At 43.5% G+C, this 18,467-nt stretch overlaps 1 protein-coding gene across 6 annotated transcripts in view; it reads right to left on the bottom strand.

The window, feature by feature from the left end:
* BMPER (BMP binding endothelial regulator) overlaps positions 1 to 18,467 on the bottom strand; it is a 260,419-nt gene that overhangs the window by 169,578 nt on the left and 72,374 nt on the right. For all 6 annotated transcript variants that reach the window (XM_032483753.1, XM_032483755.1, XM_032483754.1 and 3 more), the window contains exons 4-6: positions 11,478 to 11,560; positions 7,990 to 8,080; positions 4,022 to 4,104 (exon numbers count right to left, since the gene is read on the bottom strand). In XM_032483753.1, the coding sequence (XP_032339644.1) occupies positions 4,022 to 4,104; positions 7,990 to 8,080; positions 11,478 to 11,560 (257 nt within the window). The remainder of the gene's footprint in view (positions 1 to 4,021; positions 4,105 to 7,989; positions 8,081 to 11,477; positions 11,561 to 18,467) is intronic.

Genomic DNA, 18,467 nt, shown 5'->3' on the forward strand with positions numbered 1-18,467 from the left:
TCCATACGGTGTGCTCCAAGGCAAACAGTAATCTAATGAGGATGAAATATCTAGCCAACATAATAGCTATTCTCCCAGGCAAGAAGGAGCTGGCCAGATTTAAAGGGCAGAACTGTCACAGTTTGGGAGGGAAGAGATGACTAAATTACAGTGTCATCCATCACAAGACAGCAATATGAGAGGAGCAGAGTGCTAGCATCGCTGAGCGCCCAGAGCGCTGAGCACGGAGGCTAGCAAGATGAGCAGAAGGTACATGCTCCTCCCTGATGGAGTACACAGCCAAACACAGGAAAATAAACCAGTAACTGTGCTACAGTGGGGCACATGCTCACCTGGAAGTGTGCTGCGTGTGCATGTGTATGCGTGTGAGGGAAGGAGGGAGGGAAGGATGGCAGGGAAGCCAGCCAGTGCGAGCCATGAGCCTCAGGAATGCAAATAAGAAAACAGTGATGGCTTCTGCCCCTAGGGATGCAGTGGTCAGGGACTTGCTGTAGGGTGGTGATAACTGACTTTGAAAGGCCAAGCACTCACCAGGTGAAGAAGAAAAAAGAAGGAACTCTGTATAGGGGTGGTTGCATGAGCAAAGGACTGGTGGCATAATAAAGAGTAATGGGCTTAGGGAGAAGCTAGTGATCAGGGTTCCAAAGACGTGTGTATGGATACATACACATACACGTGTATACCCCTATATTCATACATATTCAGAGACGTGAAAATATCGATGTACGTATTTGTGGGCACATACATGTACCCGTACACATACACATATATGCTGGAGCTGACTGCTGCTGCCCCAACCACCTCCTCTCAACCTCACACTTGCATGCACACACCAGACTTTCAACTGCCTGCCCTTCTGTTTTTTTCTCCTCTTACTGGAGGCTACTTGGTCACCTGAGTGGCAGGCTCAAAATGGTACCCAATCGACATTTCCCTGGAGCAGATGGGAACTGGCGTAAACATAGTTCATCTCTCTTATCCCCCGGGTGGGAAATGCTGAGGCATGACTCTTACACGGGCTTCCAGAGTTTGCCCAGCAGGAGTGAGCCCTGCTCATGCACAGTGAGACTCGCTCAGTGACACACCTTGGACTGGCTGCCTCCCCATCCTCGCCTCATCTCCTCACTCCTCTGGCAGAGTCTTCTCTGTCTCCCACAGAGACTCCTTACACTCACACATTTGCTGCAGGGTGTGCTTCTGGAAGAATCCAAACTTAGACGTGTAAATATGTGTGTCTGTGTTTATATGGACAGGCATGTTTATGTAGATGTGTATGTGTGTGTGGATAGAGACATTCACATTTACGGACATCTCTTCATGCCAATATATAAGCACACAAATACCACATATGCTCAAATGCATAAATGTGTTTACGTCTCTCTACATATAGTATTATTGTTTTCCTTTTTACCAAAGCACAGCAGGTTATCATACACAGTCTTCGTTTTGTCCTAGGGAACCTGCAGCCTATGCCCCTCCCTGTAACCTCTCAGTTGAGCACCTGACCTCACACGGGTCCTGTCCGAAGCCCTTGTCCAGCTCTGTCTCACTCAGCAAGACGGCAACTCACTCCCCACACCTCTCACGACCAAGCGTCGGAGCGGCACCTCCACACTCCTGGCTGCACGTCTGCAATACTGCCTTCTAAAGCAAACATCTGCCCAGCTGCCACTCTCAAGACAGGGCCATTTACTGCCAAGACATTATCTTTTTTTTAGTGTACTACTTCAAAAGATAACAACATGAAAGCATGTTAAAAAAAAAAAACCCAATTTATTTCAGTAACAAGCCTCAGAAAGAAAGCGTATGCCTCAAATTTCTGTATTCACAAAAAGAGAAACTGCTCTTATGACCCTCCCGATACCCAAGCCGACTCACAAATGTCCTGTCTCCAAACCAGAGCTCCATCGTCCCTTCTACTTACCCTGTTAACTCACAGACCCACAACAGGGACACGGTCAAAGCCACTGGCTGCCCCTTATGTGCTGAGGGTGGCAACACAGAGAACCAGAAGGAATATAGGGTTAGGAATACAGCAATGTAGGAATTTAGAATACAGGGATATAGAAATTGAGGTAGAATATAGGTCTGGAGAGAATTCATAAAGCAGGAAAACTTGGGCAAGTTAACCACATCTTTCGGTTTTTCTTTCTTCAACTGAAAATGAAAGCAGGATTTCCAGGGGCTTGAACTTGGCCCTCTGATGTGTTTCGTTCAGCACACATTGTGTTTAAAAACACATAAAATCTGAATGGCTTGAGTACATTTGATAGGTGACCCCTGGCCGTATAATCTCTAAGCTCACTTCCAGCTCCCAACACTGGATAATTCTGTGTCACTCTCACTGGCAGAACTTTAGGAACCTTCCATCCTCCTTGCCACCTTCTAAATTTCCTCCCCAAGGAGGCTCAGCTGCCTAACCTTGGCACATCTTTATGGAAAAAAACAATTCACCCAGGTGCAGATTTAAAATTTCCTGCTGAAATGTGTCTTCTTTTTCCTCAATCTACCCATAAGAATGAAATTAAATTAACTTAAAAAAATTGTCAGAAAACTTTACAGCTACCAATATGGAAGAAATAAAATTGAGAAACATTTAGTGGCAAATGGAAATTGCTTGCATCAAAAATAACATAAAGCTATTTAACTAGAATTAGCAAGACAGGAAAAACATGGAAGTTGAGTCTGAATATGCAAACTCATCTTCATCTTCATTAATAAATCACTTCTGTGTTTGTATACAGTATTACAATATGATGTGCACTCTGTGCTTTACATATTTATATTTACACATGTATCTCTAGCCACGCCTGTATCTATCTATAGATAGGTAACAATAGGCATGCATATCCTCTCAATTCTTCCCTCTCTCTCCCTCCTTTCCTTCCTTCCCGCCTTCCTCAAACAAAAACCATCACCCTTGGTCAGGTTTACTTTAATCTGGACTCTCTAGGTTGTGTGTGCACGTGTGCTAGAAGAAGGGGGAAATATTTTGGAAAAGACATGAAGAAAAATGACAAATACTATGATTTAGGATGCTCCACATATGATTCTGCTTTGGTGAAATTAGGATGCTGAAGTTCCCCATGTATTTTTTTTTTAATATCCTGAGATGAGTACTGTATGTTCTTTATTATAAAAGACTAAAAGTTCAAAAAATATATGGTTGTACTAACTCCCTACTGTAAATAACTTGGAACAGCTGCTTAAGACTGGATTCCACATCATCACCAGTACCACACTCACCCCCAAGGGTTTTACTACAAATTAAAAATACGATAATAAAGAAGTATCGCATGTGCCAAGTTCCTTTTTCCTTCCTGAGCACTCTGAAGAGATTCTTAGTATATGAATTACAAATCAACAGCGCTTAGAAAGGCAAGTCTGTGGCTTGGTCTCACTAATCCCTTCTCTGCCGGAGCCCACAGTTTTGGTAGGGGCCCTTTCCTCCTGTCTATTTCCCCTCAATGTAATTGACCAATCCTCAGATCAGCTTCTCTCTGAAGTAAACTGCATTTATCTCCATCTGCTTCCCATTTGACTGCACTGAAGAACTCAACAGCTGCCTTAGTGAGAAGCTTCTCTGGCCCAAAGAGCAAAGGATAAGTATCCTCCCAAAGAAGAAGGCAGAGGGAAGTCAGCCTCTCTCCCTCACTCTTCAGACCAGGGGTTCTCAATCAGGAGTGGCCATGTTCTCCAGGACACACGAGGCAATGTCGGAAGAGATTTTTGCTTGTTACAACTGAGGGAGGTGAGCGCTACCAGAATCTCATGCGTGGAAGCCAGGGATGCTGCTAAACATCCTACAAAGCACAGGATCCCCTCCCCAAAGAACTGCCAGCCCAGAGTGTTAACACTGCCCAGGCTGAGAAACCTGCTTTAGAGGCATGAGCTGTTCCCTTGGTTCCACACCAGGAGGGAGAAGAGGAAAGGCTGTCAAGAGAATCAGGGCTGCTCTTGGTGAGTCCCAGCCACACTGAGCCAGAAGGAACAGCCTTGGAACATCCAGGGCAGTACTTACAACACAGGAACACTTGGTACACTTGTTTCCTTCTGGCTGAAATTCCTCCCCTTCTCGGTACTGCACCCCCTCAAACACACAGCCTGGAAAGCAAAGGAGAAGATCAAATTAAGACAGCAGCCTTGATTCAGCTTGACACCATCTTTCTACCTACTGCCCATCCATCCCCCACCTCACCGCCCCCCAGCACAGTGTCCCTTCCAACCAGAGAACAAGATTGATTCATAGTGAAAAAAAAAATGATAAAGTACCAGAGATCGACATGAGCCCAGAAATCTGAAGAAGCCAGAAAGCATCTAAAGCACCTGGTTGGGAGCCCAAGCGAGAGCAGGGCAGGGTGATGAGCCCAGCAGCATCTGAGGAGCTCCCCATGATCACCTCGACCACAGCCGGGGAGCCAACCCCAGACAGGCCAGAAGAAGCAAAGAGAAGGTCAAGTGAGAGAAGTCAAGGATGAGCCAAGGAGCAAATGACACAAAGAGCTGCCACTTTGAGAGGGCCAGCAAGTGCCCCACCTCTACCATACCCCTGATCTCACTCCATCTTCTGTGAGCCTACAAAGGACAGACTCGTCATCATCCCAACAGATGAGGAGAACGTGGCCCAGAGAGAGGAAGCAGTGTATCCAGCTGGCAGGTGGCAGAGTTGGGATGCAAACTCAGCTCTGGCCCACCGGCCACACACACAGAGGGTCAGGCACCAAGACGAGAAAGGACAAAGGCGAGGCAGGAGGTACCACACCGGTTTTCAGTCCCGCCCTCTGTGCTGTTAAAGGGGTTATGATGCCCTCACCAAGTGTGGCTAAAAACAGGACCAAAAGCCCATGAGTTGCCTCCGATTCAGAGAGATGCTCGGGTCACTGCTATATTCTTAAGCAATCTCACCGATGACCAGAAGCACAGGCTGGCTGGTAACCTTGTGTCACATGGGCCATGGGAGGACTGTCAGCTAATGGCAAAATCACCTTTCTCAGGACTGTCCTTAGGAGATGCTTTGCCAGATTAGCTGAGGTCACTTTGCACATCGTAGACAGTGCTGGGAGCAGCACCACTGATGGGCAAAACACAACAAATGGGGCTCTTGGGAAAGACTGACAGCAGATGTTCAAGGCCTGTCAACAGAAGTCATCATCAACACCCACCAAACTCTTAGAGCAGCTGGTTCCTGACAAAGGGAAATGAGCATCACCCAGAACCACCTGATCTGGCCACTGGACCTGTTCGTTTAAAGCTAGATATGGGGCCCTCTGTTCAACTGAAAGGCATGGAGACAAATGCTCCTGGAGCTGAACAGCTGGGTGAACTGTGGTTTTAAGATCTTTCTGGCTATCAGCCACCTCCTGTTCCCTTTGATGCAGGGCGACCTGGTAAGCTTGGATCCCTCCCCATGGCTGTATCTCAGCACTGCTAATAATAGCAGGTTCCCAGTCATCTCTTTTCAAAGGACACTTCCAACAAAGGGTCTTCAATGCTTTCATATATGTTTGCATCACTGGTTCTGTCATGGGGGGTTTGCTAGACAGGTTAACCACAATAGTCTACATTGAACAATTCAAATAAGGAGATTTTAAATGAACATCACATGCACACTGTTCTCATCACAACCCAACCTCCTTGAGCGAAGAGTCAGACAGAAAGAAAGCAGCAGACAACCAAGAATGCCCTGAAATCTGTTTCAGGAAGAGACTGACCACAAACTGTACGTGTTTGTCATTATGTGGAATACCATTCCATGATCAAGGACAGATGCCAATCCTTCTGAATTACCAAGGAGAGCACCCCGGGGCTTCCCTTAACTGTCCCTATCTAGACTTGGCTGAGGCCTCCTTCCCAAGACAAAGGATGATGCATCCTGGATGTGACCTCTCCTCAGTCTTCTGATTTGCATCCCAAAGGTTGGCCTTTGACAGTAAGGAGAGAGAACAAAGTTGATTTTTGACCCCCTCACCAAGGGCACAGTGCCTGCCCGGGTGTCAGAGGGCTGGTGTGTGGCACCGGCAAGCTAACTTTTAAAAATTTGCCTCCCGAGGCATCTGCACCCAAATAGAACACTTATCATGTGTGGGTTCAGGGGAGGTAGTGCAGTATGGTGGCCAAGAAGAAGCAGCCAGAACCGAACCCCATCTTTGGCCCTTACTCACTCAGGGGCCCTGGGCAGGGACCTATACTCACTGAGTCAACTTTCTTTCCCTGTGAACTGCGGAAGTTCCCCAACACTCACTGGATGGCGGTGAGGACTTAGCACAACAGTGTACAATGTGCAATCACGGAGCTCAGCCTTTCCTTCCTGGGAACTCGACCAAAAAACAACGTGAAAGAAGCAACTGCTCAAATATGATAACTTCAACTGCAGAAGTAAATTCACTCTGCTGTTTGTATATGCACACTTTCAAAGGCAGCCTAAAAATATGACTGTCTCCTAAGTGAGAAGGAATGTTACATATGCCGAGTTGATTCTTTATCAATAAAGCAGCGGTGTCCTTGACACAACTGAATGCATACTTAGGAGCTACAATAACTTTTAAATCTACATAGCATATAAAATTTGCCCCGCTATCAATCTCAGGCTTGGCTGTGTACAGAAATTTTCTGGGAGGCCTGAATCTCACCCTCAGAGATTCTGACGGAATTGGTCTGGGATGCAGCCTGGGCGTCAGATTATTTTCTTAAAACTTCCCAGGTGAGTTTCGTGCGCAGCCTAGAGAACTACTGAGCTAACTTAATAAAGACCCTTTAGGCATTTAAGAATATGGTTACACGGTACAAAGCATTCAATGCATTCAGAGAAAAGGAGCTCTCAGGCAAACTGTCTGATAGACACAAAATAACTGAATTATAGAAAGAATTATTTCACTCTCAACCAGTTTTTGGCCTTCATATAAGCTTATCCAATAATACAAGCTTCACAGAAATACTAGTGTGAAAAGGAAGTCTGGCTCAATAAAGGCTGTCCAGGGAACTCAGGGAGGCTAGAAGTAGTGGAGAGGGACTGTCCCTGTTGTCATTCAGAAAGAAGAGAAGGCTGGACTCTGGAAGGGACCCAGGTCTGGGCGCCTTGCCGACTGTGTGGAGGAGAATGGCAGGAGGGGAAGGGACCGGGGGCTCATCTTCACAGAGCATCCCACTGCGATGCCTTCACCATTTCCCGGGAAGGTTTGCAGAACAGAAGGCCCTTTGGAGATTAACTTCAAAAGCAAAGCGAAGTAGTTGTGAGTATCGCCTCCAGTGAGGAAAAGCACTCAGAGTAAAACCCAAAATGCAGAACATCTGTTGAAGAGTAGGGGCCAGGGGCTTAAGGGATCAGAAAAAAATTTCTCACCTCAAAATCCCTGGGCTTGTACCTAAGGGCAAGAAAAGGTGCGGGAGGCCTTTGTAATCCTGTTCAGAAAAGTAAGAGGAAAACACTCCAGTCACTGGAAAGGAAAGATCCCTTTGCTGTCGGCGAGGCCACGGGGCCCTCTACAAAGACAGTGGGTCCCACTTGCTGTACCACACGGAAAACTGAGACCAGCAAACCCCTCAGCTAAATCCACTTATGGACACAGCTCCCAGGGTTCAGGAAACATCTGGTCACCTCATCACCAACGTGAGCTCTGGCCAAGGTATTGCAATACGAGGCAGTAAAAAGACATTTCTGGAAGCAAGGGCAAGCCACAGCCTTTCCTTCCAAAATAAGCGTTACCTGTGGCTCTGTGGAGTGGAAAACAGGCCTCCAAGCCTGGAGCATCCACATGCCAAGACCTACAGCACGTTGCAGTCATCCCGGGCACACCAGAGAGTCCAACCGGACATTTCTATGCAAAGGAGTTTGCTCTCTAAACCCATCAGGTACACAGATGTAAAGTGAGAAAAATTCCAGGCGGGAGTGGGGAAAATCATGCACTCTTGAGAGACCTCAGAAGATTTCAACAGAATCGTGCTGGACCAGGGGACGGGGTCTTGCCGCCTTCCCCTTCCTGAGAGTGTTACCTGGACACGTGGGGCAGCACGTTCCCAGATGCTTGGAAGGGTTTTTACAATGAACGACACATCGCACCTCAGACTCTGTGACAACACCTTCCTGAAAAACAGAACGCCACAAGCAAAGTCAACCCAGAATTCCCACGTTTGGAAAGTGACAAAAGTAGTAGAAGAATTCGGCCATAAAAAATGCCAAGGGGGGATGGGTGCCAGGTCCAGAGGGACAAGGCACAAAAGAGGTCTGATCTCCCCAGCTCACACCACTGACACTTTCCATGTCAAAGTGCAAATCCTGTCAACCCTTCTCTTCCCCGTCCTAGCTCTTTCTCTTTGGCTCTAATTTCTTTCTTTCTTTCAAATCCAGTATTTAAGACCTCTGTCAGTAGCTGACGGAATCCAGCTGTTCATTCACAACTGTTTCAAGTTTTCAACACTTAATTGTATTTTCTATAATTGTTATTACACTTTAAGCCATTAATTATGAGGCACAGAGTACAAAATAATACCCCAGACTGGCATCTGGAGACCTAAATCCTCATCACCCTTCTAGGAATAACTAGACACCAGCTCTGCAATCTTAGAAGTTTCACTGAGCCTCACTGAGAGCCTGACTCTCAATCATCAAATGAAGAAATGAGATAAAACTATTCTGCAGTTCATACTACGTTACACCAAATTAGACACCATAGATTTTATTAATGAAGTCAGGGGACTCATTGCAAACTGATCTTGGGACCTCAGTATTTTAATGTCAGTTGAAATAGTTTTAAAATTAATTTTCAGAATTGGTCTTTGATTTTCTCTATATTCTCTACCCATTGTAGAAAATGGATTGTTTAATTTTGTTTTGAGGGGAGAGGGTAACATAAGCTTAAAAAACTAGGTAATATGTAACAACTTGACATCTAGATAATTTTCTTCATCCTGTCTGCTACTACGTCATCTCAACCCAACAAGGAAGGTTATATCCTAAATGTCTTCAAAGGTGTCAGGCCTGAGGCTTCCACTTCCAGGGGAATTTACTACGGTCTATATCACATTTGGGAAGGAAAAAAAAATGCAAAAATGCCAGCAATACACAACGTCAAAAAAAAAGGAACTGGGCTTTAGTTATACAACTGAAGCAGTGCAGAAAGTTATGGCCCAGGATCAATTTCCCCTTGGTATCTGCAATCCAGATGGAGGATTCAGGTTAGTTCCCAGCATGAATTTCCCGTCTCTGATCTTTAGATTTTCCTCTTCCAATAAGACACTTAAAGTGGAAAATAAAGGTAAATTTTCCACTATCGGAACTCCTTTGGTAGGAAGATATAATAAAAAAGCTAGAATTCAACTCAAATAGAAATAAACCAGATAGCTGTTATCTGTCTGGTACCCGGTCGTACCCAGTCCACGTAGGCTCTACAAGAAGTGTTTTAAATGACAGTGTTGCTTATTCTTACAACTGCCCTATGAGGTGGTACTCTTCTCATATTCTGGGGGATGAAAGTGAGATCTGGAGAGGCTAAGTAGCAAGCTATGTGGGTGGCAACACCCATATTTTACTCACTACACTATACTCTCTCTTCTGTTACTGCCTGTGCCCTGAGATGAGAAGATCTTGGAGAGAGGGGTTGCAATTGTGTCATTCTGCAGAGGAGCATCTTAAATGAAGACTTCCCTGACAGGTACCAGCAAAGAGTCGTTTCCCGCATTCATAGACAAGGTCTCCGTCCTAAAGAAGGAAGATAGTCCACAGATACGAGCTGAGCAGAGGAGTAGATTTTTGTAACTACCTTAACAGAGGCTTACTTTTATGGTCATTGAATGAAATGATACTTTAAAACTAGCTAGCAGGGCTTGGGCAAAGTATTATAAAAGGAGAAAAATTAAAAGGCAAAGTTCATCTTTGGTAGCTAAGGTCCCCTTTCTGTGCTTCATCCAACAGCTCAGCATTTCCTGACTTCCAGGGCCACTGGCCTTTAGTATCTCTTCCAATCACAATTCACTATTCCTGCATCATTCTCTCTGGGCCCTGCTGAGTGGCTCGTGACCAAAGAGGATAAGCAATAGGAGTTTCAGTGTCCACAACTGATGATGGCTTAATATGTTATTCAGTCAACAAAATATTCCTTCCCAGATAATAGTTTTCATTTAAATGGCCTTTATCCAAAGGCAGCAACATTCACCACTGGTCCATGCAACTTGAGCATCTTCAAGACTTCTGACTGTTTTACACAAATGTTATACTACACTCCAAAAGGCGTGCAGTTGTCATGTTTAAAAGATAATGTAACCATGGCTTTCAGAGCATCTCTGTCAAACACTGGAAACTGCGTCAGTCAAGAAGCAGGGTGGGGAAGGAATGGTGCAAATTATCGAATGAATGTGGGGGTTTTGATGTTATTAAAAGTCATTGCTGTCATCATTTTGTTCCATGAAGCTGATTGAGTGTCTAACCCAAAGTAAAAATTCAACAAATATTTATTGATTCAATGAATCTATTATTCATATCTATTCTACCCCCAGCTTATTTTCATAAATACTTTAGATTTCTGCATAAATAAGCTGGATATTTAACTGAATAAATAACTGAAAATCTTACAAGTGAACATGCCCACTCTGGGCATATAATAACATGATTACATACAATTCAGATTTCAATAAACTGTCAATATACTTGAGATAAGATCAGAGAGAATTATGCACGATTCTACTCGTCCTTCTCCTTTAAATGCAAAAGCATATCCTTGGACAGTGGAATGAGGCTATGGGTAAGACAATTTAATGGCATCTTCTCTACAGAAAATAATTTTTTAATTATGTCAAAATGAGATGAGCATTAATTTTTTTAACAGAGTATGTCTTTAGAGGTAAGGAGTCTGAAAATTGAGATTCTTCATTTCCCCTTTGGTTTATCTTGCTGTGTTTAAGACCTGTGTAACGATTACAGCCACATGGAAACAGTGCTCTTTTCAGAGTTCAGCAAGCGCCAGGCACAGTGGGCTCCTTAGTAGCTGGGCTGGTGGTTCTTAAATTTGTCGGGTTGAAATCACTGGGGTTACAGTGTACTAATTGCTTTGATTTAATACAGTTTACAGATTGGCTCCAGTTCAAAATGGTTTTGAATCAAAGAGGGAAAACATATATCCTCTAACAATACCTCTTTCTGCTAACAAGAATTCGTGTTTTGCTCAAAGCTGACTCACAGGAAGACATGAATTTCCCCCAAGGACATATGCATCTTCTCGGAGTTTTTCCAGGCACAGTTTAACAATGGTGAACAATTCTGCTGTGTGTTTCTGGAAGCAAGTCCTATGCGCTATCTATCCTGTACCTGTCTTGTTATGGTGAATGTCACAATAAATATGTACAAGGAGACAGTTGGTTTTCCATTTGTTTCTCATGTTTGTTTTGCTTTTTTCTTTGGCGTTTTGCTCTCTGTTGTCTGCAAGGGGTTTATGAGGAGGAACTTTATGGATTTCTTTTCACTGGAGAGTAAAATAGTCGGACTTTACCTGACACTGGCGCAGGACACAGGGTTCAGCAAGACTCTGCCATTTGAAGGAGCTGTTATAGGTGTTTCCTTCATAGGTACAACCTAGACAGAAACACAGAAGCAGGAAAAAAGGCCAAGAATAAGTGTGGGTTTCCTTTATCTTTGGAGCAAAAGACAGTTCCATCTCCTAAGCCAGAATTAGTGACCACAGGAGCCATCGTGCTCTTTGGATATTTTCCTCCAAACACAACTAAGCCTTTTAAATAACCACTTGGCTGTCGCTTAAATTAATTCTTTGACTACTGAAAAGATTAACCTCACAGACTATATTTTCAGATGGAAAACCATGGATTGATGAACTCTCTTGGCCAAAATGCATAACCTCGCGACTTTATTTATGCCTTGTGAAGTGTGAGGAGAACCAGAGCTAAAAACACCACTGTGAGAGGGGATTTTACACAAGACTAAATGAACTCAAGATTGCTGAAGGTCAAGAGGGAAGTTTAAAAACATGGGAGGAAATAAAAGCAAAAAAATTAAAATAAAGGAAATGATTACAAAATCCCATACCTCCCTAAGACTCTTGAAAGCTACTGTCGTCAACAAATGAAACCTCCCAAGCCTTGCCTCCCAGCTCTAAGAACTGTGATTTCATATATCACTTTGATTTTACTTTTAGGTAGTGAACCAGATTAAGGAAATCTGAAACTAACAATGTATGGATTATCAAATACCCATTCACTAGCCAAAACAGAAGTCAAGCTCATTCAAAGTCAAAGGCCAGAGATCCTCAAAAAAGGAAACATGCCAGTTAGTTTAAGTCCGTGGAGAAAGAGCCAAAGAATTAATAGTGCAAGGATTGCAGCCTAGATTTTGATTTAGTTTATCCAAATAACACCCTCCACCCCACGAGTTACATTTTCAGGGAAGATACACCTGTCTATGCCTCCAGTCACTGCATATTTCATTATTAGGAGCCCACAAGGCAAAGAATTTACCAATTACAGTCCAATTACTCAGCCCAAAGGGTACAGGAGCAGGAACACACACATGGGGTAACGCAGAAATAAAAAGGCCTGCCTCTGTATACCAATGATTGGCTTCTGGCAAGCCAATCAACCTCAGTTCACATCAGGTTTTCTTGCCCAAGATACAGAGAAGAGACTCACCTCCTTCCTTGAATTACTTTAGATACTGCTGTGGTAATGAAAAAAAATCCTCAATACATACAAACAGAATAACGGACGTAAGAAAATTTCAATAGACATTTTCATAAACATGGAGCCATGATCTGAATTCCCAGAGAATTATGAATGATTGAAGATAGCTCAATAATACTCTTCTCTCCAGTTCCTACAAATCAAATTACTAAAGTACACAGCTGATTGGAAACATATTAGGGAAATGCTTTCACTATACATTTTTTAATTTCCTTTGCATGAAGTGTTACAGCGATGAAATGTTCAACCACAGAAACCCCTAGCACACTACAAATACTTAACGCCAAACCCAGAATGAATACAGTAAATTTTCAACAATGAAAACCAATAGAAAACAATTTGGGCTAGCATAAATCTTACGGAACAAATGCACTTACAATAGACATGCCATGTGCATGTCTGATCCACTGCCACAGACTCACTTGGATAATAAATAACTTGTTCCGAGAGATGGAGGCAGGGAAATCAGAGGACCAAATCCAATTCATGTTAAGTCCAAGTAAATATGAAACGCCTGCCAAGTCTGCCAGTGGAGTTTCCAAATATGTTATATATTTTCATCCTCTGGATTAAAAAAAAAAAAACACTGAAAGAAAGAGTGATTTTATGCTGCTAATAGGGCAGGCAAAGGGCTTGCCTTTCTCACTTTGGAGGAAGTATAGACAAGGCAGGAAGCGCATACCCAGAGACTGTTCCCAAACAATGCCAAGCCATGTGCAAGGGCTCCCAGGAGAAGGGCAGGCTGCTCTGGATTACGTTACGCAATTCAGGATAAAAGGTATTGGCGCAAGTGGTCCACAACGCAGGGAACCCAGCAGTGTTTTCTGTTTCAGACAACTCAACTGGAAGGCCGGCTCCTTCGCCAGTTTAACGTGGAATGACCAAGGTCAATCAGTGAAGTGCTTCATTGCTTAACTGCCCTTGAGACATGTCAGTCTACCACACCCGAGTCCGTGTGGTAGACTGTGCCAAATGTTGGATGAGTCTGAGTGACTGAACAGCCTCAAAAACATCTGTGTTAATCTCCTTCACAAGTGGAATCCATACCTTCTCCTTCTTCACCTCCCCTCAAATCATCAACTGGTTTTAGGGACTCCAGTAGACCAAGCATTCTGGTAGATGTCATATGTAAGGGATTCTTGGGGATAAGACAATTTTATGTACTTATTTATTTATTTTTCTTCTTCTTCTTTTTTTTTTAAATCTATTTTCATATATAGTGGCTAACATTTGCAAATAGGACAATTTTAAAATGGACTTTTTTTTACTGCTCTTTGGGTTCACGTTCTACGCAACACATGTTATCTTCATGAAAGACACCAACATGAGCAACATGAAGCCTCCCGTATACATACAATCAAAGCGAACCTCAGATTTACCACAATTACCTCTTCTTCTCTGTAAGGCAAATTTCTTTACAATAAAATCTATTTGCCACTAACTTTACACTGCTAATAGGGCAGACAGGCAATATCTTGCCCCTCTTTTCATTGAAACTCCAGAAGAGGAATGTATTAAGTACCTGTTATTGGCCTGGGTAGAAAGAGGGGCAAAGAAAAATTCCCATTCACACACTGAGGCAGTGTTTCTCAAACTACCTCTAGTGGAAGACAAGTTTGTTTCAGAACTAGAAGCAAACTTACAGAAAATATATTTCCTCTCCTTCATTTACAGATAAGAATATTTGCAGAGAAAGCTTAAAGTGGCTTACTCAAAGCTAGAGGCATTAGGTATTAAACTAACGCTAGAATCAGGTCCTACATGAAATCCACATTTTTACATCCAGGTCTAAACCGGCAGTATTATTTGGGCACTTTCTAATTCACTATACCCTTTGCACTGAGGACTTAATGGCCTAGGAATGAAAATCCACTCTGTCCTTATAAACATTAAATGCTAGCAGATTTGGGAACTAAATGAAAGGGTGGGTAAGAGAAGCAGGCAGAGGAATGGTTAGTCAAGCAATAAAGCGGCTTTCCTTTTTTCTTTAAATATTTTTAAATCAGCTTTCAACAACAGAATTTATAAACATTCATTAGTTTTCTTTTGGTGATAAAAAGCTTTTCAGATTTCACAAGCTTCATTAAAACCATCTATACTGCAGCAGGAGGAAGTGGTTATTTTCTGATAAAATCACTACAATACATCTAAATCTGTGGTTCTCAATCTAGGGTGATTTTGCCTTCCCCCTTTAAACCCCCTCCAAAGGGATTTTTCATAACGTTAGGAGATATTTTCAGTTGTCACATGTGAGGGTGAGCGCATAGAGGCCAGAGGTGATACTAAACATTCTACAATGCAATGTAGAGAAGCTTGGCCTAGTCAACTATTCAACCCAGAAAACAACATGGCAATGGAAACAGGAAGAACACAAATAAATTGAATCCACAGTTAAGCAATAAAACTCATTTTTCCTATTAGTTGTGGCCTTTTTCAGCAGCCACATCATCCCAAGGGAGAGAGAATACCACACATTTTCATCATTCTGTTGTTAAAATAGCTGTTAAAAATCATCAGGTCCATAGAAAATAGCACTGGCCTTCTAATGAGCCTTAGCTCCACCCAGTTTCACCCTTCTAGTCTTAATCCTCTCTATTTTCATGTTAACATTAGCCTAAGAGCAGAGAACTGGATCTTACCTTTGCCAATAACTTAACCCCTGGCAACCAACAGCCTCACAAAGTGGTCCCAATCTACCTTTCCAGCCTTTTTCCTTCATTCCTGGAACTCCATCTGGGTCCCTGGGATTATCCACCTTTCCCTAATGATAATGAACTTGAATGCTTCTTTCCATAGGTTCAAGTTCTTCAACCAAGGCTATCCGGCTTCTGCCTCCATCACTGAAACATCACTCTCCTGGGCTACAGCTGCCCTACTAAGTGCCCGATCTAGGGGACACTCTGTCCTTATCTTACAGGGCTTCTCTGTGGCAAGTAGACCGCATTTTCCTTTTTCCTCTACCCACCCCCACCCCCACACATCTTCTAGATGCTCTCTTTAAATTATATATATATATATATATATATATATATATTTTTTTTTTTTTACGATCTTAAAGGTTTTATTTAGCAAAGGGAAAATACACCTCCCAAAACAGGAAGCAAGCTGATTCAAGGGCAGATAGCAATGGTCCTTTGTTTGCCCCCTTCTCATACCCTTGCTCAGAGGTGGTCTTCTGATTGATTGATGGCTTTAGCCCCTGAAGGGCTTAGTCATGCTCACCCTCTTTTGTGCATGTCCTTACCCATGATGCACACAGAAAAACCCATGGTGGGGGCCTAAACCACAATGTTAATTATATTACAATGAGAATTGGATCATATCCAGTTAAGTCCTTGTTACTACCACCCAGTTGCAGCCAGGTTCCAACTGATTTCTGCTGGCATTCATTTATAGAGGAAGTAAAGCCCTTTTATGCTGAAGGTGGGCATACTGCCATCTTCCGGATCATCCTCCCTCTCCTCAACCTTATCTGCCTGGTGCCCCCACTTATATAACCACCCAACACTCCCTGGTACAAATCCTTTCTGTCCCTTGTTTCTCTTTTGCAGGATACAGGCTTCATTCAGCTTCCTTGATCTTCCCTGAGTTCCAAAGGGCAGATTCAGACAGTTGCTAATCAGGGAAGGGAGGGAATGCAGAAACAAGGGAGGAGTAGTCAAGAAACAATAGTGCAGCCTTGGGGCAGGGTCCTGGCTCCTCATTAAGGAATATACATAATAATACCTACCCTTCAAAGAAACTTAAAAAAAAATTAAAAATAAATAAAAATTTCTAAGTATCTTTCCATTCCTTCCACTCCTCCACTTCCTCAACTAAGCTGCTGGTTGTTCCTCACCTGGACGATTACAGCAGGCTCACTGGCTGCTCCTGACTGGGACAGGGTCCGTCTTCAAGCATCCTCCTTGCACAGCCACCAGTGTGTGCTCTTTCAAGTCCAGGTCTTCTTAACTCATTCACACACTTTAACTATCAGTGACTGATGGTTCTCAGCTGGGCTGAATTGTACACTGGTACCTATCCCCAACCTTTCTTCTCTAGACCAACTGGATCAGAGCCTCTGGAAGTAGGAAGTGGAAAAGGAGTCTAACTTGCAGCCAGGATTGAAAACTACTGACCTTTAATATAAAACTCAAGCTGCTCAGCATATACAACTATCAGGTCTGGCCTTGACTCACTTCTTTATTCTCTTATCTGCTGCTCCCAAACTCACCACACTGCAAACATGCTGCACTTTGAATCCCCCCCCCAAATATGGCCAGAGAATCTCATCTTGCTGAGACAGGAAGGAAGGAAGCAGGACACAGCCATTCAAGGAATGATGCAGCAATTAACATCACAATGGTGGAAGATTCAACCCCCAGTAGGCCTTGAGGCTCAAGATGGTGGGAGATTTGACTTCTAGTAGACCTTGAGATTCATTATACACCTATTGTAATATATTAGCATGGGGAATAACATGCCCACAGGCACCAAGACAGTTCCAAGGCTGACCATAAAAGGTCAAAGAGGGGCCAATGGCCAACTTCCTGGGAATTCCAGCCCTTTCCCAGGGTAGTTAAAATGGTCCTCCCACTTGTTAGCATATAAAGCTACCAAGCCCATAAAAACTGGCAACAGGGCGCCTCATGGCCACCTCTTGCTCCCTCATCTTCTGAAGACGATCTGCACTCTGTCTGTGAAGTGTGTAACTACTTCTACTCTAATCTGAGCATCCAACCCCCACACCTTGTGGCCTTTCTCTTGCCTTTTGAAACAGCTTACACTCTATGCATTGTGTATGTCTCTAAATACATCTACCTTTACTCAACTGTGGCTCGCTCTTGAATTCTTTCCTGCAGGGAGCTAAGGACCCACACTTGGTGGGGCATGTTCCAGGGGCTCAACCGAGACCTAGGACATGGCCATCCTCTCGCCCTACATCCATTTTTCCTGCATCATTATGACTTTGAAAACACTGGCCCCTTCTTTGAAAAACCCAGGTCTCATCCATTCCCTCCATCTCCATCATCCCGACAATGACACATGAGCCATCCAGGCTCACCTTATTTGCCTGGCTAACTCCTCCTCCAAGACTCAACTTAGGTCACAGCCTCCAGGAAGCCTTCCTGGAAACTTCCCCACTGAGGGTGTGCTCCTGTGCTCCTTCTCCAAGAACATCTGGCCTTTCAAATGTCTATTTCTAGGTTGTTTACAGTACTTTCTGTGTAGCAGGTATTTAATAAATGTTTCATTTCACTGGTAATAAATAATAAGCACCAATATATAGCTATTCCTGTAAACCACAGGAAAAAAATACATGCAGAAAGGATGAGATTCCTTGGCCATCACATACTCTCCTTTGGCAACTAGACCAGTTTCATGCACTATTCCACCACATTTTCCTGGAGCAACTCAGATGTCAAAGTCTCTCACTTCTTACACCAACCCCCTTCCTAACTCCACCATGGACCAGGCCGGCTAGGGCTGAACACAATGAAGGAGAGTCCTTGAGCATCCCAGCACCTACTCACCCCTAGAAATGAGAAGCCTGTCAACATATTCTCAGTCCCCTCTTCCCACAATGTGCAAAGTTAATTTTTAGTTAATTTTCAGGAGGATGTCTTTTCTTTTCAAAATCCACTTTGGTCTTCCAAATTACTGGTTTATTCTTGTCTCTCTCTCTCTTTTTTTTTTTTTTTTTTTTTGAGGTGGGGGTAGCATGCAAACTGCCATATTTATTTAAAATTAAACCAACCATGGGGTCTTTGAAGTCAGTTCATGCCACATGGTCCAGGGAAGCAGGGCAG

The sequence above is a fragment of the Camelus ferus genome, chromosome 7 (genome assembly GCF_009834535.1).
Source record: "Camelus ferus isolate YT-003-E chromosome 7, BCGSAC_Cfer_1.0, whole genome shotgun sequence".
NCBI lineage: Eukaryota > Metazoa > Chordata > Mammalia > Artiodactyla > Camelidae > Camelus > Camelus ferus.